Here is a 21,927-nt window from a genome sequence, read left to right on the forward strand (position 1 = left end):
ACAGAAGCAAATGTGGCTAGAGAAACACATGCAAAGGAAGTAGAGAAGAGGGAAAATGCAACAGTTAAGAGTTAAACGACAATGGTAAGAGCAAAGAAAATCACAGAAGGATTCTAACACTTAAACCACTGGTAAGCCTTCACAAGAGGATCAGGGCAAAAGATGTTACACTGACGGAGATCACAACAACATAGCTAGCATAGTAGAAATAACGTTAAGGAAAGCGGAAGCAACCATGTTAGTAACTGTAGAAATGGTAGACATCACTTTAGCATTAATAGCAAAAATAATAATAGAAGTGGGATGTGTGATATGAAATTGATGGCAAATAAATGATTTCTCAAAGTATTTGAAGATAAAGGAAGCATGAAATAAAGAAAAGAAACTGTGTGAACTTAACGAAGGCCACCAGATCAATGATGCAAAACATATCAGAGGCAGTAGTAATGTGAAACAGATGTCACAACATCTGTACGGTGGGGAGGAAAAGGTAATAAACACTTCTACAAAACAATACTGAAAATGTAATGGTGATGAGGCAAATGGTAGAAATGACCAAATCGTGACAACATCAGCCATAATGGAAGCATTCTGAATAGATGTGCCAATCTGATAGCGCTGCTGCAATGGTAGTAAGGAAAACAGAGGACCTGTCATACCACAGCACTAAAAGAAACAGCAATAACAATACAAGGTGATAGTGATGTGGGAAACTAGTAAGTGAATGCAACAAGAGAAGCAACTCCAATGATGAAGCCACAAAGGAAGTTGAAATGGTTCAGACAAGGTAGTGAAACAATGAGGGGGTATACAAGGAAAGCTGCATTTAGGTCAGTGTGGCAGCAGCAAAGAAGATGGTACCATGGCAAACTCCATTGGGAGAATATCACCAACTGAGAAATGGCAGCAAACTGAAATAAAGGTGGCAATAGTGGTGGCAGCATCAATGACAAATGATGATAATGGTGTCAATGCAGGAGGTGGTAACAGGTAACAGTCATGACATGGCAATGAAGCTGTGGATGAAATAAGCCACAAAAACATGGTAATAGTGCAGGCTACAAGGACCACAATGGTGATGACAGCAGGATGCACATGGTGGTTGCGGTAACAGCAACCATGGTGGCAATAGTAATGGAGGCCATGGGTGGTACAGCAAGATTAGCAAGGTAACGATACTGGCTGCAAAGGAAAGTGATAACAGCAAGGGGTCACAAGGGAGACACAGGCAACCGCAGAGACATTTGACATTGGTGGCAACGCGGCCACGGCACATATGGTGGTGGCAAAAGAGGCTGGCGCAGCCCTGTGGCAGCAACATGGCCAGTGCGCAAAGGTCACCAAAGGTTAGGTGGCCAGTGGCCAAGTCCAGGCCACAACCCATCGCAACTGGGGTAAGGGGTGGAGCCCTATCCCCTCACATTCGCCCCCTCCCCTGTTTTGCCCTCACCTGACGAGGAAATAGCCCTGCTGGAGTGGTGAAGGCCGGGGCCCACGGGGCGGGGGCACACTTGGCGCGTTTCTCCTGCACTGCCGCTGCTGCTGGTGCGCGGCTGCCGTGCCAAGTCTGGCTACCCTCCCCGTTTGCCCTCCCCCCGCGACGTTGTCCCCAGCCTGTCCCGGCCCGGTGCGGTTCAGGCCCCAGCCGCGGCCGCCGCCGACACCGACGACGACGACGCCACCTCCTCCTCCCCCTCCATGGCCGCCGCTTACCCGGCTGCCGCCGTCGCTGCTGCTGCCGCTGCTGCATTGTGGGAAGCGGCCGCCTGAGCCGGACCCACCTCACTCGCCGCCGCCCAGGCCGACTCCTGCATCAGCCGCCGCCGCCGCCGCCATCGCCATGGGAGCCGTAACCGACGGTGAGAGACCGACCGACCCTCGGCCCAACACGGGGCGGCCGTGGGCTGCGTCCTTCCGTCCCTTCCTCTCCCGCTCCGCTGCCTCAGGCGGGCCCAGCTTGTGCGTCCGCGCCACGTTCTCCCTTCTCAGGCACGGCCTTCCCAAGCCGGCTTCTTCGCCAGGCGGTCTCGGCTCTCTCCCGCTTTTTACTCCAGTCCTTGTACAGCCGGCTCTTCTCGCCTCCCTGTTGCTCCGTGCCGGGGAGAGGTCTCCTCTTCCCGCCTGGGGACCCTCGGCAGTCTCAGCTTCCCCCTCTTCGTTGCCCAGAAAAAGGGCCTCCCTAACCAAGAAATCGGGAGTTCGCCCACCCTCGTTTCTGCCTTTCAGGGACCTCGTAGCCCTGAACATGTGAGGTGATAAAAAGTGTTCTAATTCCTCGCCCCCCGCCCAAATTTTCCTCACTTGAAACTTTCCTAACCTGTAGCTGTGAACCTAGCTGTCTACCCCATTCCCACAACCCAGCATCTCCTCATTGTTGCTGTTGCTTGTTATTTATACTGTGCCATCAGAGTACATGGCCTCGTTAGAGTTATATAGACAGGTTCCTGCTCCCAAGGAGCTTACAGTCTAAAATACACAGTGGGGGAAACTAGGTCGGGGAGAAGGAGGGACGAATGAGGGTACAGAGGAAGAATGCGGACAAGTATTAAGTGCACTCGACTTTAATTATAGCTTGTTTGGGATCGAGAACCCTCCTTCCAAGAAACAAAAATCTGGAATCCCTCTCAAATGGCCACACATCCTCATGCCTTGGGTGTTCATCCCCCACAGGTAACCTATAAATGTAAGTCCTATTCAGTCGATAAATCCATGTAGAGTGAATGTGTAGAGTGGGGTGAAGCAGGCCCTGTCTGCTTGCCTTGCCCCTGACTTCCACAGGCTCATCCAAATTTCTAAACAGAACCTGCATGTGTACAACTTGTATGGGGGTAGGTTCTCTGAGCATGATCAGGGATTCTGCTTTGTGCAGGGTTCCCAATTGTACAGAGCTTGTGTGTGTTTGTAGTTGGTCTGAATGCATGGAGGCTGAGGGGAGACTGTGCCAGCATATGTGATCCTATTCTCCCCTCCATGTGATCAGTGTACATGGATATGAGAGACCAAGGTGGTTTATTCATGGCCATAAATTTGTCTCTTCCTGTCAAGAGTTCCCTGCTCCACGTTTTCTACGACAAGAATTTAAAGAACAATTTGTTCTGAGAAGCCAGTGGAGCAAACCTACCTCCCCCAGTGGAGCAGACCTGTCTCCCCCCGCTTCACTTCCAGCTCACATATGTGATTCTTTTTTTACAACATAGCATTCCATTTCCTCCATACTCCCTGATTCCTACACACGCACACTTGATTTTTTTTCTTTCACTAATGGCAATAATAATAATAAGCTTCTGTCCTGACAATGTGATTGTTTAGCTATGGTCTCAGGTCTCTTCTTTATATTTATTATACATTGTATTTCCTATTCCTTCACACACCTTATCGGGCATCAAAATACTTGATCTCTTTTCAACCCGAACTCTGCCCTTGAAGTTTATTTTTAAACCTACAATGCAGATACAATTTTCTTTGGATCCAAAATTTGATCATATTTAATAATATATTCCCACTTATTTTGAGGGAATACTACAATCCTATACCTGTGTGTAAGCCTCATTGTACTCAATAGGACTTTCTTCTGAGCAGGCATGTATAGGATTGTGGTGTAAGGCCCCATCTGTATGACTATATGAAATCAGCTGCTGATTATGTAAACAGTCTAGTGTAATTATTACCATGGTGTGTCAGTCCAATTAACAGGAAACATTATAGAGGCCTAAATCTTACACATACTTCCAGATAACTAAACCCATTGAATTGAGTACTAGTTTTAAGTAAATAGGTTTAAGATCAGGTGGTTGCCTTATGTAATGACAGTTTTCTGTGACAACCAATGCATTGACATTGTTCATTGAAAAATATTGTTTCTACTTTAGATGAAGTTATTCGCAAACGACTTTTAATTGACGGAGATGGTGCAGGTGACGACAGACGAATTAATTTGCTGGTGAAGAGTTTCATCAAGTGGTGCAACTCTGGATCTCAAGAAGAAGGGTATTTTGCTATCCTGTAAAATGGAAAATGGGAGCAGTCCATCAAGCAGCAATGCTGCATTGCTTAATTTTACTGGGGCATGGGTATTGTGTCCAGTGACGTATACCAGTAACAAATGTTATATCCAAAATTCAGTATTAGATGAAAGAAGTCTTTTAGGAAAGCAAGTATTTAAAACAGTCTAAATATTGTAGCAAACTGTAAATGATTGAAAACAAGGTATAGTACACCAATTATCTAATTATCTGACATGTTCAAGTATGTACTGTCCAACACGCTATGTAGTACTGTGAACATTTTCGGCAACTGTTGGAATGGGTTTTATAGCAGCTGCTGAATAGTACAATACAGACTAACTAAATAGTATGTCCTGGAAAGGTTTATTGAGTTGTACCTCTAGAAAAAATGACAAATCTTACAGAAGAAAACACTTTTGAGAGCCTTCACACACTATAATTTTTAGTGCAATAAATGCAGAGTTTCCATCCCTTGGTTGTGTATAGCCAAATGCCTTCCTTCAAGACTGCTTTTGCTGCGGATATTGCATTGGACATGCTATATTTTGTATCTAGGAAAATATTATTCTGCCTCTAGATAATTGACCCATTGCTATGCAATTGCCATGTGGCTGTGTCAGTGTTGCAGGCACTTTGGATATTGAAATATGAATGGTGATGACACAGCATCATTCTAATGACAATGGCAATGTCATTAATTTTTTTAATGCTTTGGAGAGCAATCCTATGCCCCCTAGATACCGTCTAGAAAAACCATGCTCCCTGCTCCCACCCCCTCACAGCCAGCACAGAGAAAACCGTGCTAGTTGCTGTTATGACCTCGCAAACATGAGCTCATATGAAGTTAAAGTGGGCGTTCCTGGGGGAGGGGAGGAGCCTGGGGATTACAAGGTATCCTCAGCCGTCTCCAGCCTCCTTCCCTCCCCAAAGCCTCCACTACATGGGCGAAATCACCCTTCTAGTTAAAATGCATGAGTCGCCTCCTGCTCTGCACTGGATACTCATAAGCCTCCGAGTTCCCAGGGAGGATCTCTTAGGATTGTGCCCTGATCAGGGAAGGGGAAAGTGTGGCCTCCAGATGGCAATTCCCATCAACCCTCACCATTGGCTATGCTGGCTAGGGCTAATCAGAGTTGCATCTGGAGGTCCACGCATTCCCCATTCCTGCTTTAGAGGCTGAGTGTTCCAATATCATACCACTTGCACACAAGAACATTCACTATACCACTTTTTTGTAAAGGCTAACAGAAGACACACACGTTTCTCCCTCTCAGAGAAAGCTGTTACGTTATTTTTATTCTATTTGACTTTTGAAAGTTGTATGTTCTCCTTCTCTAGCATTTGAGTGAATATTTCTCTTCCTTTCTTTTCAAAAAGTGAAAGTATGCTTGTCCCCAACAATACCCCTGTTCCACCTGTTACATGTGGATTGGATTTGGCACTATTGCCTTTGAATAAAGACTTCCAAGGCTGTGACACAACAATTAAAATATGGATGGGCAGGCAGGCAGGCACTGATGGACTGAAACAAGCTTCACTAGAAATAGGAATATGTTAGTAGAAAAAGCGTTCCAAAACTAGAATATATCATAATTTTTCCATAATGCTTTGTAAAACTGTAAAACGGTATTGGCAAAGAATAGGATAGCATATGAAATTTATTAAAATCAATTTTAGCAGTAAAATATTTATTGTTGATGAACACTTCCACAGGCACAGGCAGTTGGCATCATGAAATTATGTTCATGCTTTTAGAAGTACAAGGAGGGCAAATCCATTTAATGTAAAACATTAACATCTGTCAGCTGATGGTTTTGTTGATGTTGTTGATATATCATTCGGTTTTTAATCAATGGAGCCATTACATTTTAATAAATTTGCATTTTTCATATTTCTTGAGAACTCCTATAGTATGTTTACTAGTGCCACATTTCCCTTAAGGCTGAGACTCTAAAAGCAGTTAAACTCCTCTCCTCAAACTGCTTACTGTGACCCCATTTATGTCAGTTTAAGGGATACAGTTTAACTGGTTTAAATATCAACTTCCCTTGCTGCTTTGAAACTGATAAAAACGGCAATAATGACAAGTTAGAAATGTGGGGGGGGGGGCTTTTTAAAATAGCTGAGACAGACATTGGGGATGCTGTTTCACCTTGTCTCAGTTGCTGCTTTCTCTCTAGTGCCTACTTGGGAAGGATAATCCTATATCAGCTATGGGGCAGTATAGAAATGCAGTTAATAATAATATCCACTTACCTGGGAGTAAGCTCTATTGAACTCAATGGGACTTACTTCTGAGTAGACTTATATATGATTGCACGTATAGGCTGCAACCCTATACACACTTATTTAGGAGTAAGTACAAATAGATTCTGAGTTAACATACTTAGGATTGAGCTGCAAGTGGTCAGGATAGGTTAGAGACACTGTTTCCCCAGCCCCCTTTCTAGAACAGAACCAATAGCAGCTAGTTTTTTTTTTCAGTCAGTTTTTGTCTAAAGGAATAGAGTGGTATGCCTTTTAACCTTTATTAATAGCCAACACAGATTGGGGTAGCTGCTTTATGTCTCCTTGGCAGCATCTTCCTTCTTCTGACCACCCTACACTACTCAGTCACTGGGTTAAAGGAAGAGTCCATCGTTCCAGTTAATTGATCCCAGTTAACCTGGACATTTAAAAAATAACAATTTGATAGCTGTGGTAATTACATACTAGTAGGATAAGGGAGCAGCTTTAGAGCAATGGGGGGAAATCCATTTTATAAAACTGATAATAAATTCCAGAACACAGCAGTAAGAACAAGTGGGTTTGAAAGTAGGTGTAGAACCCAGAGCCCTTGAATATAGAAATATTTTATTATTACATTTATATCCCACCTGCTTTCCTCTTGCAAGGAACCTAAGGCAGGTTACGTGGCCCTCCTCCTCTCCTTATTATCCTCAAAACAACCCTGTGGGGTAGGCTAGGCTAAGAGTGACTGGCCCAAAGCTTCATGACGGAGTGGGGACTAGAACCTGGATCTCCTGAGTCCTGGACCAGCACTCTAACCACTACATCTCACTGGCATAATGTTTCTTTATGTTAATTTATACCAAGCCTCAGTCCAGAGTATGGTCTCTGAGAATTATTGTAAAATGCCTATGAGATATTAACTTATTAAAATGCATTAATTTAATAAATTCCTTCTCTGGTTTTTAGATACACCCAATACCAGCGAATGCTGAGCACGCTCTCACAATGTGAATTTTCAATGGGAAAAACCTTACTTGTATATGATATGAACCTCAGAGAAATGGAGAACTATGAAAAAATCTACAAAGATATAGGTAAACAGCTGAATTTTACTGAATATTAGTGCCATATAGAAAGTTCAGTTTTTAAAAAATTCATTCCGCTGACTGGCAGACATATTTGTTCAGACAGACCTGTGGCATTTAAGCTGGGTTGCTGTGGATGGGGGTTTTAAGTGGTTGTGTATTGTTATTGCTTTGTATTGTGTTTTTAATGTGTTTTACGTTTTAATTGTATTTGAATTTCACCATTGTTATCTGCCTTGACTGCCACTTTTGGCAGAATGGCAGATATAAACTCAATACATAAATACACACATACATAAATAGAAAAAAGAATAAACAGTTCTGAAGCTTTTACAATTACAATATAGCATTTAACTATGGAAGGTGTCATTCATTCTTGCCAAAATCCTTTAAAGCAGGGGCTCACAACCTGCGGCCCAAGGACTGCATGCAGCCTCTCAAGGCTTTTACTACCCACCCCCCACCCCCTGGGTGCCCTGACTCTCCCACCGTCACTGAATTCCCCAGCACCACCTGTACACTCTAACGTACGTTGGCTTTATTTCCATGTTATAAATTGAAACCTGAAGCTGCAAGCTAGAGGCCTAGGACCACCTGTAAGTCCTTGTTTTGTTGGGAACATCATCCTAGATGAAGCTCAGTCCAGATAAGATGGAGGTACAGTTAGTAGATGTTTCATCTGCCCAGGAGAGTGGTGTTCAGCCTGTTCTGGAGAGGGTTTCACTTCTGCTAAAGGATCATATATTTATCTGGGGATGCTTCTTGATCTATCTGTCACTGGAGATGCAGGACAACTCCATGGCACTGAGCACTTTTTAGTAGCTTAGGTTGGTGCACCAGCTATTATTCTACCGGGACAGGGATAGCCTGACCAAAGTTATGTCCTGGTAACTGCAGTGCTTTATATGTGGGACTGCCTTTTAAGGTAGTCTGGAAACTTTAGTTAGTTTGGAATACAGCTGCAAGTTGACTAGCTGGGACTGTGTGATGTGTGCATATCATGCCAGTTCTTTGCCAGCTTCATTGGCTCTCAGTCCATTTCCAAACCCGATTCAGAGTTCTGGATTTTAGCTTTAAAGCCCTTTGTGGCTTGGGACCAGGGTACCTGAAAAAATCACTTGTTTCCACATGTGGTGACTAGCCCTTAAGATCTTCTGAGGCGCTTCTCCAGGTGCTGTCACTGGATGAGGTGCACTGGGTGGCTACTGGGGGAAAGATGTTTTCAGTGGGGGCACCCCAGCTATGGGATGCTCTCTCCAAAGGGCTCACCTTGCTCCTACTTTGACGACATTTTGGTACCAGGCAAAGGTTTCTTTATTTCCCCAGGCCTTTTAATCTCTTCTATTTCTAATTTGTTTTATTTTTGTCTCTTTTAATGCTGATTTTAGGATGCAGTCCTATATGCCACAGGTGGAGAACTTGTGGCCCTCCAGATGTTGTTCGTAGCTTGCACCACCATAGCCCAGCATAGCCAATAGTTAGGGATGATGGGAGTTGCAGGTCAACAACATCTGGAGGGCCACATGTTCCCCATCCCTGCTATGCACACTTACCTGGGAGTAAGCCCCATTTGACTCAGCAGAGCTTACTTCTGAGTCAACATGTGTATGATTGTGCTGTTACAAGTTTTACTGTTGATCTGTTTTATTGTACATATTCTTAATTTGTTTTATTCTTGTAAGCCATCCTAAGAACTTGGTTGGAGGGTGGCAAATCAATATAACACCAAAATAAATAATCCTAAATCCACATCCACAATTTTGGCAAGTAAACACACCAGATCTTATGGAACTTAATGTATCTTCTATTTGTTTGACATTTTTACAGAAATATTAATTTCAGTAGGTCTGCATTCTGAGCATTTGACAGTAATTACAGTATTAGAATATACAATGTATTATGATTTATAGAACTACGCACAATTACTACAGATGAAACTTGAAGGCCAGATGTTTTATGTAATGTTGCCACTTACGATACAAGTTTTCACAGTTTAATAAATAGTCGTTGTGACATTTATAGATTTGTGCCAAATCACTTTTTATTTTATTTCTGTGGAAGAAAATAGCATAGCCGCAGCACATGAGAAAATTTCAGAGTGCAAAAAGCAGATTCTTCTAGCAAAAAGAATACGAAAAAATCGTCAGGGTAAGGATTTATTTTGCAGTTAGCAATTGTTATATGAAGGGGCATATAACATTTGTGGCTTGATACTTATGACAAGGGTACTAAAATCCCATGATTATTTTCAGTTCTTATGAAAATTCTGGTTTACTAAATCTTCTTAATTAAATTATTAAATATGCTATTGGTTACTCACCAAACTTGAACAAGCCTGGATATGGTAGAACAAACCACAAAATGCCTGCTGTTTTGGATGCTTTTTGGTGAAATTACTGGAAAAAAGGCTGGTTCAGATGATCAGTGGGGAATTCCTGACTTGTGTGGCAGATAACTTCCTCCTACAGAAAGTAGAGGAAGGAACTAGAGGATCAGCTATCCTTGACTTGATCCTAAGCAACAGAGATGCCTTAGTGGATTAAGTAGCAGTTATAGGAACTCTGCAGGAAAGGGACCATGTTGTACTTGAGTTCTTGGTTCTAAGGGAAGCAAAAGCCGAGTGTAGTCAAACGCGTACCCTGGATTTTAGGAAAGCTGATTTTAATAAACTCAGAACAATGATCAGTAAGGTCCCATGGCAAGCGACTCTAATGAGAAAAGGAGTCCAAGTTGGGTGGCAGTTTTTAAAAAAGGAAATTCTCAAGGCACGATTACAAACAAGAAAACAAGACATTCCAACAAGAAAAAAAGGTGGAAGACAACAGAAGAAGCCAACGTGGCTTCACAAAAACCTTAGAGGTGACCTGAAAACAAAAAAAGTATACATATAGGAAGTGGAAGGAAGGCCAAGCAACAAAGCAAGAGTACAGGCAGGTAGCACAGAATTGCAGGGATGGCGTCAGGAAGGCTAAAGCTAAGAGCGAGGTGAGGTTAGCGAGGGATGCTAACAGCAACAAAAAAGCTTTCTTCAGATATGTGCATAGTAAAAGACAGAGGAAAGAAATGGTGGTTCAGCTATTAAATAAGGATGGCAAAATGATAACAGATGACAAAGAAAAGGCAGAAGTGCTCAATTCCTACTTTGGCTCAGTCTTCTCCCAAAAGAGGGTCTATGATCCCCCTGGCAAAGACGAAGTACAGGATGAAGGGGCAGGATTGCAGCTTGAGATTGATAGGCATATGGTCAAGGAACACAGGGCCAGATGAACTGCATCCTAGAGTAATAAAGGAACTGGCAGAAGAACTCTCAGAACCACTGTCTGTTCTCTTTGAGAAATCATGGAGGACGGGGGAAGTTCCAGATGACTGGAGGAGGGCTAATGTTGTCCCTATCTTCAAAAAGGGTAAAAAGGAGGAACCTAGGAACTACAGACCAGTCAGTCTGACATCAGTCCCTGGGAAAATTCTGGAGCAGATGATAAAGCAATCCATCTGTAAGCACCTTGAAAACAATGCAGTGATTACGCGAAGCCAACATGGATTTGTCAAGAACAAGTCCTGCCAGACAAATCTGATCTCATTTTTTGATCAAGTAATCTCCCTTGTGGACTGTGGGAATGCTATGGACATAATATACCTTGACTTCAGCAAAGCTTTCGACAAAGTGCCCCATGATATCCTGATGAATAAACTAACTCAAAGTGGACTAGATGAAACAACGATCAGGTGTATCCACAGTTGGCTACAGAATCACACTCAAAGAGTGCTTATCAATGGGATCTTCTCAAATTGGGGAGAGGTAACGAGCGGGGTACCGCAGGGCTCAGTCCTGGGCCCAGTGCTCTTCAACATTTTTATGAATGACTTGGAGGAGGAAGTGCAGGGAATGCTGATCAGATTTGCAGATGACACAAAGTTGGGCGGGATAGCTAATACTTTGGAAGACAGAAACAAAATTCAAAGTGATCTTGATAGACTGGAGCGCTGGGCAGAAAACAACAGAATGACATTTAATAGGGATAAATGCCAAGTTGTGCACCTAGGAAAAAGAAACCAAATGCACAGTTACAAGATGGGGATTCGTGGCTCAACAACACTACAAGTGAGAAGCATCTTGGAATTGTTGTCGATGACAAGCTGAATATGAGCCAACAATGTGATATGACTGCAAAAAAGGCAAATGCTATTTTGGGCTGCATTAATAGAAGCATAGCTTCCAAATCCCAGGAAGTACTAGTTCCCCTCTACTCAGCACTGGTTAGGCCTCATCTGGAGTACTGTGTCCAGTTCTGGGCACCACACTTTAAGAAGGATGCAGACAAGCTGGAGAAGGTTCAGAGGAGGGCAACGAAGATGATCAGGGGACTGGAAACAAAGCCCTATGAAGAGAGACTGAAGGAACTGGGCATGTTTAGCCTTGAGAAGAGAAGACTGAGGGGAGATATGATAGCGCTCTTCAAGTACTTGAAAGGTTGTCACAGAGAGGAAGGCCAGGATCTCTTCTCGATCATCCCAGTATGCAGGACACGGAATAATGGGCTCAAGTGATAGGAAGCCAGATTCCAGCTGAACATCAGGAAAAACTTCGTGACTGTTAGAGCAATATGACAATGGAACCAATTACCTAGGGAGGTAGTGGGCTGTCCCACACTGGAGGCATTCAAGACGAGGCTGGACAGCCATTTGTCAGGGATGCTTTGACTTGGATTCCTGCATTGAGCAGGGGGTTGGACCCGATGGTCTTGTAGGCCCCTTCCAACCCTACTATTCTATGATTCTATGAAATCACACTCTTTTTATTTTGTGTTATTGGAATAAAGCTGGATTCTATCCTTTTGATATTTCTGTCTCTTTTTTTCAGAATATGATGCTTTGGCTAAAGTAATACAGCACCATCCAGATAGGCACGAAACACTGAAGTAAGTATGAGTCTAATGCTGGATATAAAATTGAGATAATACTTTATTAGATATGCTGTCACATTTTTATGAAGTCACATAGTATAAGCTGGGGATCACTAATATTAAAACAATAGAGCATAATAATTTGGAGTACACTATAGAAATTCACGTAAAAGATTTGAATGTTCACATGTACAAAATATGCCTTGATTTAATAAGGAACTAGTTACATATTTACATAATAAGGAACTAGTTACATAACGTAGCCTAAATACGATCCCTGGGGAAGGAAACGGCAACCCACCCCAGTATTCTTGCCATGAAAACTAAATGGATCAGTACAACGAGAGATATGTTGGTATACCATCAGAAGATGGGACTCCCAGGTCGGAAGATGGTCAAAATGCTACTGGGGAGGAACAGAGGATAAGTTCAGGTAGCCCCAGATGTGATGACGCAGCTAGCTCAAAGCCGAAAGGACGGCTAGCAGCCGATGGTGCTGGTGGTGAACGACGAATCCAATGTTCTAAAGATCAACACACCATAGGAACCTGGAATGTAAGATCTATGAGCCAGGGCAAATTGGATATGGTTATTGGGGAGATGTCAAGATTAAATATAGACATTTTGGGTGTCAGTGGACTGGAATGGACATCAAATGACCACCAGATCTACTACTGTGGACAAGAGGACCACAGAAGAAATGGAGTAGCCTTCATAATTAATAATAAAGTGGCTAAAGCAGTGCTTGGATACAATCCAAAAATGACAGAATGATCTCAATTCGAATTCAGGGTAAGCCATTTAACATCACAGTGATCCAAATATACGCCCCAACCACAGATGCTGAAAAAGCAGTAGTAGATCGGTTCTGTGAGGATCTGCAGCACCTACTGGATAGTACGCCAAAAAAAGATGTTATTTTCATTATAGGAGACTGGAATGCTAAGGTGGGTAGTCAAACGGCACCTGGAATTACAGGCAAGCATGGTCTGGGAGAACAAAATGAAGCAGAACATAGGCTGATAGAATTTTGCCAAGATAACTCACTGTGCATAACAAACACTCTCTTCCAGCAACCTAAGAGACGACTTTATACATGGACTTCACCAGACGGCCGACACCGAAATCAGATTGACTACATCCTTTATAGCCAAAGGTGGCGGACATCTATGCAGTTGGTAAAACCAAGACCTGGAACTGATTGTAGTTCAGATGACGAACTTGTTATTGCACAATTTAGAATCAGACTAAAGAGAATAGGGAAGACCCACAGATCAGTTAGATATGAGCTCATGAATATGCCTAATGAATATGCAGTGGAGGTGAAGAATAGATTTAAGGGACTAGATTTAGTAGATAGGGTCCCGGAAGAACTATGGACAGAAGTTCGCAACATTGTTCAGGAGGTGGCAACAAAAAACGTCCCAAAGAAAAAGAAAACCAAGAAGGCAAGATGGCTGTCTGCTGAGACACTGGAAGCAGCCCAAGAAAGAAGGAAAGCAAAAGGCAACAGTGATAGGGGGAGATATGCCGAATTAAATGCACAATTCCAGAGGTTAGCCAGAAGAGAGAAGGAATTATTTTTAAACAAGCAATGCGCAGAAGCGGAAGAAGATAATAGAATAGGAAGGACAAGAGACCTCTTCCAGAAAATTAGAAACATCGGAGGTAAATTCCAGGCAAAAATAGGTATGATCAAAAACAAAGATGGCAAGGACCTAACAGAAGCAGAAGAGATCAAGAAAAGGTGGCAAGAATATATGGAAGATCTGTATAGGAAGGATAATAATATTGGGGATAGATTTGACGTTGTGGTCAGTGAGCTAGAGCCAGACATCCTGAAGCGTGAAGTTGAATGGGCCTTAAGAAGAATTGCTAATAACAAGGCAGCAGGAGATGACGGTATCCCAGCTGAACTGTTTAAAATCTTGCAAGATGGTGCTGTCAAGGTGATGCATGCCATATGCCAGCAAATTTGGAAAACACAAGAATGGCCACCAGATTGGAAAAAATCAACTTATATCCCCATACCAAAAAAGGGAAGCACCAAAGAATGTTCAAACTATTGAACAGTGGCACTTATTTCACATGCCAGTAAGGTAATGCTCAAGATCTTGCAAGGTAGACTCCAGCAATTCATGGAACGAGAATTGCCAGATATACAAGTTGAGTTTAGAAAAGGCAGAGGAACTAGAGACCAAATTGCCAATATCCGCTGGATAATGGAGAAAGCCAGGGAGTTTCAGAAAAACATCTATTTCTGTTTTATTGACTATTCTAAAGCCTTTGACTGTGTGGATCATAACAGATTGTGGCAAGTTCTTGGTGGTATGGGGATACCAAGTCATCTTGTCTGCCTCCTGAGGAATCTGTATAACGACCAAGTAGCAACGGTAAGAACAGACCATGGATCAACGGACTGGTTTAAGATTGGGAAAGGAGTACAGCAGGGTTGTATACTCTCACCCTACCTATTCAACCTGTACGCAGAACACATCATGCGACGTGCTGGGCTTGATGAAGCCAAGGCTGGAGTTAAAATCACTGGAAGAAACATTAACAATGTCCGATATGCAAATGATACCACTTTGATGGCTGAAAGCGAGGAGGAGCTGAGGAACCTCATGACGAAGGTGAAAGAAGAAAGTGCAAAAGCTGTGTTGCAGTAAAACCTCAAAAAAACCAAGATTATGGCAACCAGGAGGATGGATAACTGGCAAATAGAGGGAGAAAACGTGGGGACAGTGACAGACTTTGTCTTTCTAGGCGCAAAGATTACTGCAGATGCTGACTGCAGCCAGGAAATCAGAAGACATTGACTTCTTGGGAGGAGAGCAATGACAAATCTTGATAAAATAGTGAAGAGCAGAGACATCACACTAACAACAAAGGTCCGCGTAGTTCAAGCAATGGTATTCCCCGTAGTAACCTATGGCTGCGAGAGCTGGACCATAAGGAAGGCTGAGTGAAGGAAGATAGATGCTTTTGAACTGTGGTGCTGGAGGAAAATTCTGAGAGTGCCTTGGACTGCAAGAAGATCAAACCAGTCCATCCCCCAGGAAATAAAGCCAGACTATTCACTTGAGGGAATGATATTAAAGGCAAAACTGAACAGAAACTACAGTATGGAATATATCTCACCAGTCCTGAAATATCTGCCTTGACTCCAGTCTATTTCCAGACACAATTCATACTGCTGATTTTAACCTTTAAGAGAGCAATCCTATTCCGTAGGTGTCTGGGGGGTCATAGGATACTTCCGATTCACAGAGCCAAGGTCAGAGACAGCATTCCAACCTTGGAGGAGGGAATCTGCACTCCACCTGCCTCTCCCCCTTGCAGCTGGTGTGAAAAGAACCATGCTGGCTGCTGCTCCGAGGTCAGGAACCCAACCTTGGAGGAGGGGTAAAGGCGGTGTTCTGGTGGGGAGGAGACTGGAGAGGCCAGGATATGAGCTATCCCGAGGCCTCTCCAGCCTCCTTCCCTCCCGCTCTGAAGCACTCCAGCTTGGCAGGCAAAAAAGGCCATCTAGCAAAAAGCGGAGCAGGCAGACAATGATCACCTCCACCACTCCTCCCACTCTGCACTGGCTGTTCATAAGCCTCAGAGTTTGGAGGTTTATGAGCATCGAAGGTGTAAACAATAGGATTGTGCCCTTAAGCTCCAAATGGCTTGGGACCTAGGTACTTTAGGACTGCTTGCTTCCATGTATTACGATCATTTTTCCAGGTCCCCCTGCCATCAAAGGTGAGGCAGGTAGTAACTGAACATAGAGCCTTTTCAGTCATGATGCCCTGACTTGGTTTCTTTTCTTTTCCTTTCTTTTCCTTTCTCTTTCTTTCTTTCTTATTTATTTATTTATTTATTTAATTTCTTTTCTATACCTCCTAATAGCCAAAGCTCTCTGGGCAGTTCACAAAAAACTTTTCAGTGCCCTTTTATTTGCCCAGGCTCTGAATGATGTTTAACCCTGTTTTATTGCTGAAAGATTTTTCTCTCTAGTTTATATTGTTTTAATTGTTTTAAGATTAAGTATTCTGATGTGTTTATTATTATTTTGTGTAAGCAACCCGGAGAGTTATAGTTGAAGACTGAGATATATGTAATTAAAATACAATAAATGAAGGTACTCTTGTGTTCATTGACAATACACTTAATATGTTCTCAGGCAATTAGAAGCTCTGGGAAAAGAACTTCAACATCTTTCCCATATCAAAGAAAATGTTGAAGACAAAGTAAGTTTTCCTTATTTTTCTCCCTTGTTTTTTAATGGAATGATCTATACATTTAAATATTGATAGATACAGAACAAAGAAAATTATGAACGTTTTCATATATTTCAATATTCCATTTTGTTTTTTAGCTGGAGTTGAGACGAAAGCAATTTCACGTTCTTCTGAGCACCATCCATGAACTTCAGCAAACACTGGAAAGTAAGTTATTCTAGTACATAAAGACAGGCCTTGCTTTCCTTACCAATAGGTACTGGGTCAGTTCAGAATTAATGATCTAGAACATTCTCTTTCCTCATGCATTCAGGTTCCTCCCCTCACTTCCTTGTTTGCTTTTAATATCCATGTGGCAAAATATGGTTTTCACGAACAAGGAAGGGAATCAAACCACACAAGGAAGGGGTGGAACAGAGATCTTGCGAAACTGTAGCATGTTGCTAGTACTCCAAATTATGGTTTGGATTTCAGGAACATTCCAGCCATTCTTAAAAAGGCAACCATAATCTTAATGAACTCAATGGTACTACATCTGTGTGACGAAAATTAACAGAGTTTGGAGTATGCCTTATGTATATTAACTGCCATATACAGTTTTTGCTTTTACATTATCTCTGATGAGCATTATAATAGTGGGAAAACTTTACTGAAACCACTATATGTTAATGCTAATTCAGGCACATAGAATGTCATAATTTTATAATGTTTAAATATTGTAATGCATGGAATAAGCAGAATATATTTAAAAGCACGTGTCAGTATTACCTTTGAAAGGCTTTATTGTAATTTTATCTCAGTAACATAAGACATCTGTACTAAATGTTGATCTCAGTGCACTAACCCAAATTATATAAATGTGCAGAAAGAGAAAAGCATGTTAAAATTATACTTTAGGCTTGGCTTGGTTAGGCTTGGCACTCCAGTCATTTGATTAGTCACTTATTGTCAGTAAACCACCTATTATTTGACTTTGGTTACATGTTGTCAAATAGTTCATGAAGCGAAGAATGCCACTGTGTAGATGGCAGTTTATCTTTTTTATTTCATTACAGTACAATTCATTAGCAAGAACAGGTGTAAGTGCTCCTTGTCTCCTAGGCTTGTAACAGTCAAGGGCAAACGTAGCAGCCTAGCTAAGTTTCTCCCATTGGTTGCCTGCTAGAACTACAAGCACTTCCGAATATGAACATAGACAGTCATCAAATGTAAAGTTTACTACCTAGATTGCCTAAGGTAGACTTATATACTCCAAGAATCAGGAAGTACCCTTTCTGTGTGATTAAGGGTGCAACCCTATGAAGATAGATGTCAGCCTCCGAACTCAAGAGCCTAGGAACTGTCCTATGTAGGTTGGCTGGAATGCGGAGGTGATCCTCTCCACTGTGGTCCAGCTGCCCTGTATTTTTGGCTGGATGCATAATTTTGTGCAACTAGCTGGGGACTTTGGAGCGGGAGAGGGGAAGGCTGTGAGATGCATAGGAAGCCTTGTAAAGAGGCTTCTGCAGTCCCCTCTCTGCCCTCGGGACTGCCCTATTTTTGCCCTCTCCACACTTGGGGAAGAACCGTGCCAGCGGGGGGCGGGGGGGAGCACAGTTTCTGGGAACTGAGCTCCGAACCAGAGCTCCAACCTCGGTCCCCAGGCTTGTTTACTTGAAAGTCCCATTTAATTCAGTGGGCTTTACTCCCAATTTTTATTATTATTATTATTTATTAAATTTATTAATCGCCCATCTGGCTGGTCACCCAGCCACTCTGGGCGATGTACAACATACAATAAAAACAGTTTAAAACAATAAAATTCTACAATAAAAACATTTTCTAAAATACCCTAACCCACCCCAAATGCCTGCCTGAACAACAACGTTTTTAATGCACGACGGAAGCTCATTAAAGAGGGGGCATGACGGAGTTCCCTAGGGAGGGAGTTCCACAGAGTGGGGGCCACCACAGAAAAGGCCCTCTCCCTCGTCCCTACCAGTCTAGCTGTCCTGGCTGATGGGACAGAGAGAAGGCCATCCGAGGCTGATCTTGTTAAGCGGCCTGTCTGGTGCTGCTGGAGGCGCTCCTTAAGATAGGCTGGGCCGGAACCATATAGGGTTTTAGAGGTCAAAACCAACACCTTGAATTTGGCCCGGAAAACAACTGGTAACCAGTGCAACTCCTTCAGCACTGGAGTGATGTGATCTCGCCGGCGGCTGCCTTTAATCAGGCGAGCCGCCGCGTTCTGTACCAGCTACAGTTTCTGAACCATCTTCAAGGGTAACCCCATGTAGAGCGCATTACAGTAGTCTAAACAAGAGGAGACCGGGGCATGTACTACCAATGGGAGGAGATGGTCGGGAAGGAAGGGGTGCAGCCGCCGTATCAGATGGAGGTGATACAGCGCTGTCCGGCTCACAGCTGACACCTGAGCCTCCATGGAGGCTCCCAAGTATGTGTGCATAAGATTGCAGCCAGAATTTCATTGTTTCACAATATCAGTTAATTGATTATTGATTGTGCATTGGAGCTGGCCCTACCATTAGGAAGATTAGTGCCATTAGTGGCACTGATTTTAGGTGTGCTGAAAGGGCAGCAAATTGTTAGTTAATTTATTGTTTTGTATTTTTACTCCCTGGGAGAGGAGCTTGGGAGTGTTCTGTCGCAGGTTTCTAAATAACTTGGACAGCCTTGAACACCTTGAATGGGTTGGGGCAGATGGGAGAGTACCATTTGCTGTTCTGCCTCAGACAGCAAAATGTCTTGGATCAGCCCTGCCAGCTCATGAACTGGAAGTAATAACTGATAAAATGAGTTGGATTCACTTCCAAGTAATGTGTGTCGGATCGGAGTGACAAGCAGAACAACCTGGGGGTGGCGCAAGATGTTCCACTGCCTGAGCGGGTCAGATTCATAGGAATCCCAAGTCATTTGAATCCGTTGTGGATTTCTCCAGTGTTCATAATATGTAGTAAGGTAGTAATTTGTATGGAGTAACAAATTCAGATTTGGCTTCCCAAAGTTTTACTATGTTCAATTTCACCTTACTAAAAGCACGTACAGTTCTTCAGCAAAAGGTAGCCCCATAAAAATTGCACCTTAAGCTTCAATATGTCTACTATTCTTTCGGATTCACACTAATGATGCTTACAATGATTTCAGGGCATAACATTTTCTAGAAATGTCTGTTCATAAGCATTCATTCTAACATGAATATTTTAAACTAATGAATGCAATATTTATTTCAGACGATGAGAAACTTTCAGAAGCCGAAGAATCCTCTGACACTCCAATGGAAGCAGAAAATAAACAATAGATGGGCCCTAGATATAACCTAGCAGCCTGGAATTCATTTTTCCCGAAGCTGATGAATGATTAGAGCTCTGAATTTATTTTTTATTTTACTTTTTATCCTGAGAAACTACAACATGTTTCGATTGAAGTAAATATATCTTAATGTTTAAAATACCCCTTTATCTTTTTATACAGTAAATAGTTAGAATTGCATAATAAAGTAATTCAGCTTTGGATTCACACTGTTTCAGCATTCATGTTCTGAAACTGGGCTGCCCAGCATATGTTATAGCATATGTCGTAAAAGGCAGCATTCCAGTTTTATTTAAAGTTCTCCTGATACGCAAGAGAACACCCTTGTCTTCTGAGCTCAGATTAGTGAGATGATGAAATAGGAAGACCACAACTTGCTGGCAGTTTGGATATACAGATCTTTGTGACTTTTATAATAACTCAAAGGGTGTCAGCAACAACATCTACATGGAAAACACATGTTTTTCTGTTTATGCTTCTTTGTTGTCTTTAAGGAGACCCTTTGAAACTGCTTAGAGGACTGGAGGATCTTGTCTCCCAAAGTCTCACAGTGTTGCAGCTCTGCACTTCTCAGAGCCAATAATTGTATGGATTTTTCATTGATGTTATCCAAGAGATTATCCACCTAGTAAGACAAATGTGAGGTACAACAACATAAAATTACTGTATTGGAGCTGAAAGAAAGATGAAAGGTTTCAGTTACTGAAGAGAGTTGTTCTGGGTGATGTTTAAAAAAAAAAAAAAGCTCATAGTGAAATGTAGAAACAGTCTCCACTGTATGTCATGGATGTTCTTCTTGAAAGTAGTGTCAGGTAATAATTAAAAATATGAGCTGGACTTCCCGGTTCAAAACTCAGCTCCATTAATTCACTGAGTGGCTTTATGTAAGCCAATACCTGTCAGCTTCGGCCCCCCATTTGTAAAACAAATAATACTGGTCTTCCTTTCTCAGTTGTTTTAGAGATTACTGAGATAATCTATGTGAAGTACTTTGTGCACTTGGGAAAACGTGCTTAAGCTTAGGTTTGCAAAGTTGCATCTGAACAAATCACAAGACTTCTGGAACAACAGCCAGGTGTTGGCTGGACTGGGCAAGATCACTAAATTGCAGTGATTTTTTTTTTTTTTTAAGAATGTGCCATAGAAATCATAGGTCAAGGAATACAAATTTTCTGCACTCCGTTTGTTTAAAAAAGAGTCTGGGCTTTTTAAACAGGTGGGTAGCATTTGTCAGATGGGATTGGTCTAAAAAAGAAAGGTAATTATAACATAGATTCATAACCCACACAATCCAGATCAACCCTGGATCATTCCAGGATGAGTTGATTGTGAATTGAAGCCAGCTCTACCATTAGGGAGAATGAGGCGGCTGCCTCAGTCCACTGATTTTAGGTGTTCTGAAGGGCAGCAAATTGTTAGTTCATTTATTATTTTGTATTTTTACTCCCAGGGAGAGGAGTTTGTGGAATTTTCTAATTCAGGTTTCAAAATAACTTGGACAGCCTTGGGCACCTTGTTGGGTTGTGGGGGGAGGGGAGGGGAGGGGAAAGCACCATTTGCTGTTCTGCCTCAGATAGCAAAATGTCTTGGGTCAGCCCTGCCAGCTCATGAACATATTACATGGAAGTAATCTCTGCTAAAATCAGTTGGACACACCTCCAAGTAATATGTTTAGAATCAGGGTGGCAAGCAGAAAACCTGGGGGTGGTACAAGATGTCCCACGGCCTGAAGGGGAGTACACACTGTGCCCCCATCCTTCACTGCCTCCCCTGTGCTGCCACCTCCTCTCCCCATTACTACATCCTCTTCCTCCTCTCTTCCCTATGGCATCTCTCACTAGTCTCCATAGCCACCTTGCCCATAGTGTGGCCTGGTAGATTTTTTGGAGAGCCACGCCGGCTGTTTTCCTGCTCCAGCATTGCCATAGCAGGAAAGTGGCTCATGCAAATCTCCAGACAGCTTGCCAGTGTCATGGTCTGAGAGGTCCTCGCAGTGGGACTAGCTCCTGTTCCAGAGAGTTGTGTGGGGCACTCTTCTGCTGTGGCATTTGCCGCAGCAGGAAAGTGGCCAGCAGAAGGACCCCTCCAGGGTTCTGAGAGATCCTCGGAGAGAGGCATTGGCTGAGCAGCTGCTCTGGAGAGCTGGGCTGGCTGCTTTCGGGTGTGG

At 42.7% G+C, this 21,927-nt stretch overlaps 3 protein-coding genes across 11 annotated transcripts in view; 1 reads left to right on the plus strand and 2 right to left on the minus strand.

Annotated features, from left to right (window-relative positions):
• The window catches only part of ATXN7 (ataxin 7), a 151,847-nt gene extending 149,671 nt beyond the window's left edge, over positions 1-2,176 (minus strand). For 2 of the 4 annotated variants that reach the window (XM_084840470.1, XM_084840474.1), the window contains exon 1: positions 1,451-1,734. The gene's annotated coding sequence lies outside the window, so the exon portion shown is untranslated. Of the gene's footprint in view, positions 1-1,450 lie in introns of all 4 variants that reach the window. The other 2 variants (XM_084840475.1, XM_084840471.1) reach the window with 2 other exon arrangements.
• Positions 1,749-20,525, plus strand: THOC7 (THO complex subunit 7). 6 transcript variants are annotated; one of them, XM_084840481.1, is made up of 10 exons: positions 1,749-1,859; positions 2,572-2,683; positions 3,870-3,987; positions 7,203-7,330; positions 9,383-9,469; positions 12,183-12,240; positions 13,299-13,403; positions 16,394-16,460; positions 16,589-16,658; positions 19,682-20,525. In XM_084840481.1, the coding sequence occupies exons 2-10, from the start codon at positions 2,629-2,631 to the stop codon at positions 19,747-19,749; spliced, it is 756 nt and encodes a 251-aa protein (XP_084696607.1). In that variant the 5' UTR covers positions 1,749-1,859; positions 2,572-2,628; the 3' UTR covers positions 19,750-20,525. The 6 variants fall into 6 exon arrangements, with proteins under 6 accessions (XP_084696607.1, XP_084696606.1, XP_084696611.1 ...); XM_084840480.1 differs by having other exon boundaries at positions 2,572-2,670; XM_084840485.1 differs by lacking the exon at positions 13,299-13,403.
• C2H3orf49 (chromosome 2 C3orf49 homolog) overlaps positions 17,889-21,927 on the minus strand; it is a 49,858-nt gene continuing 45,819 nt past the window's right edge. Inside the window, exon 6 of the mRNA XM_084840487.1 lies at positions 17,889-20,385. Coding sequence (XP_084696613.1) covers positions 20,191-20,385 — 195 coding nt within the window. The 3' untranslated portion in view covers positions 17,889-20,190. The remainder of the gene's footprint in view (positions 20,386-21,927) is intronic.

Source organism: Heloderma suspectum, chromosome 2 (genome assembly GCF_057233095.1).
Source record: "Heloderma suspectum isolate Gila_16-S chromosome 2, 16-S_ref, whole genome shotgun sequence".
Classification (NCBI taxonomy): domain Eukaryota; kingdom Metazoa; phylum Chordata; class Lepidosauria; order Squamata; family Helodermatidae; genus Heloderma; species Heloderma suspectum.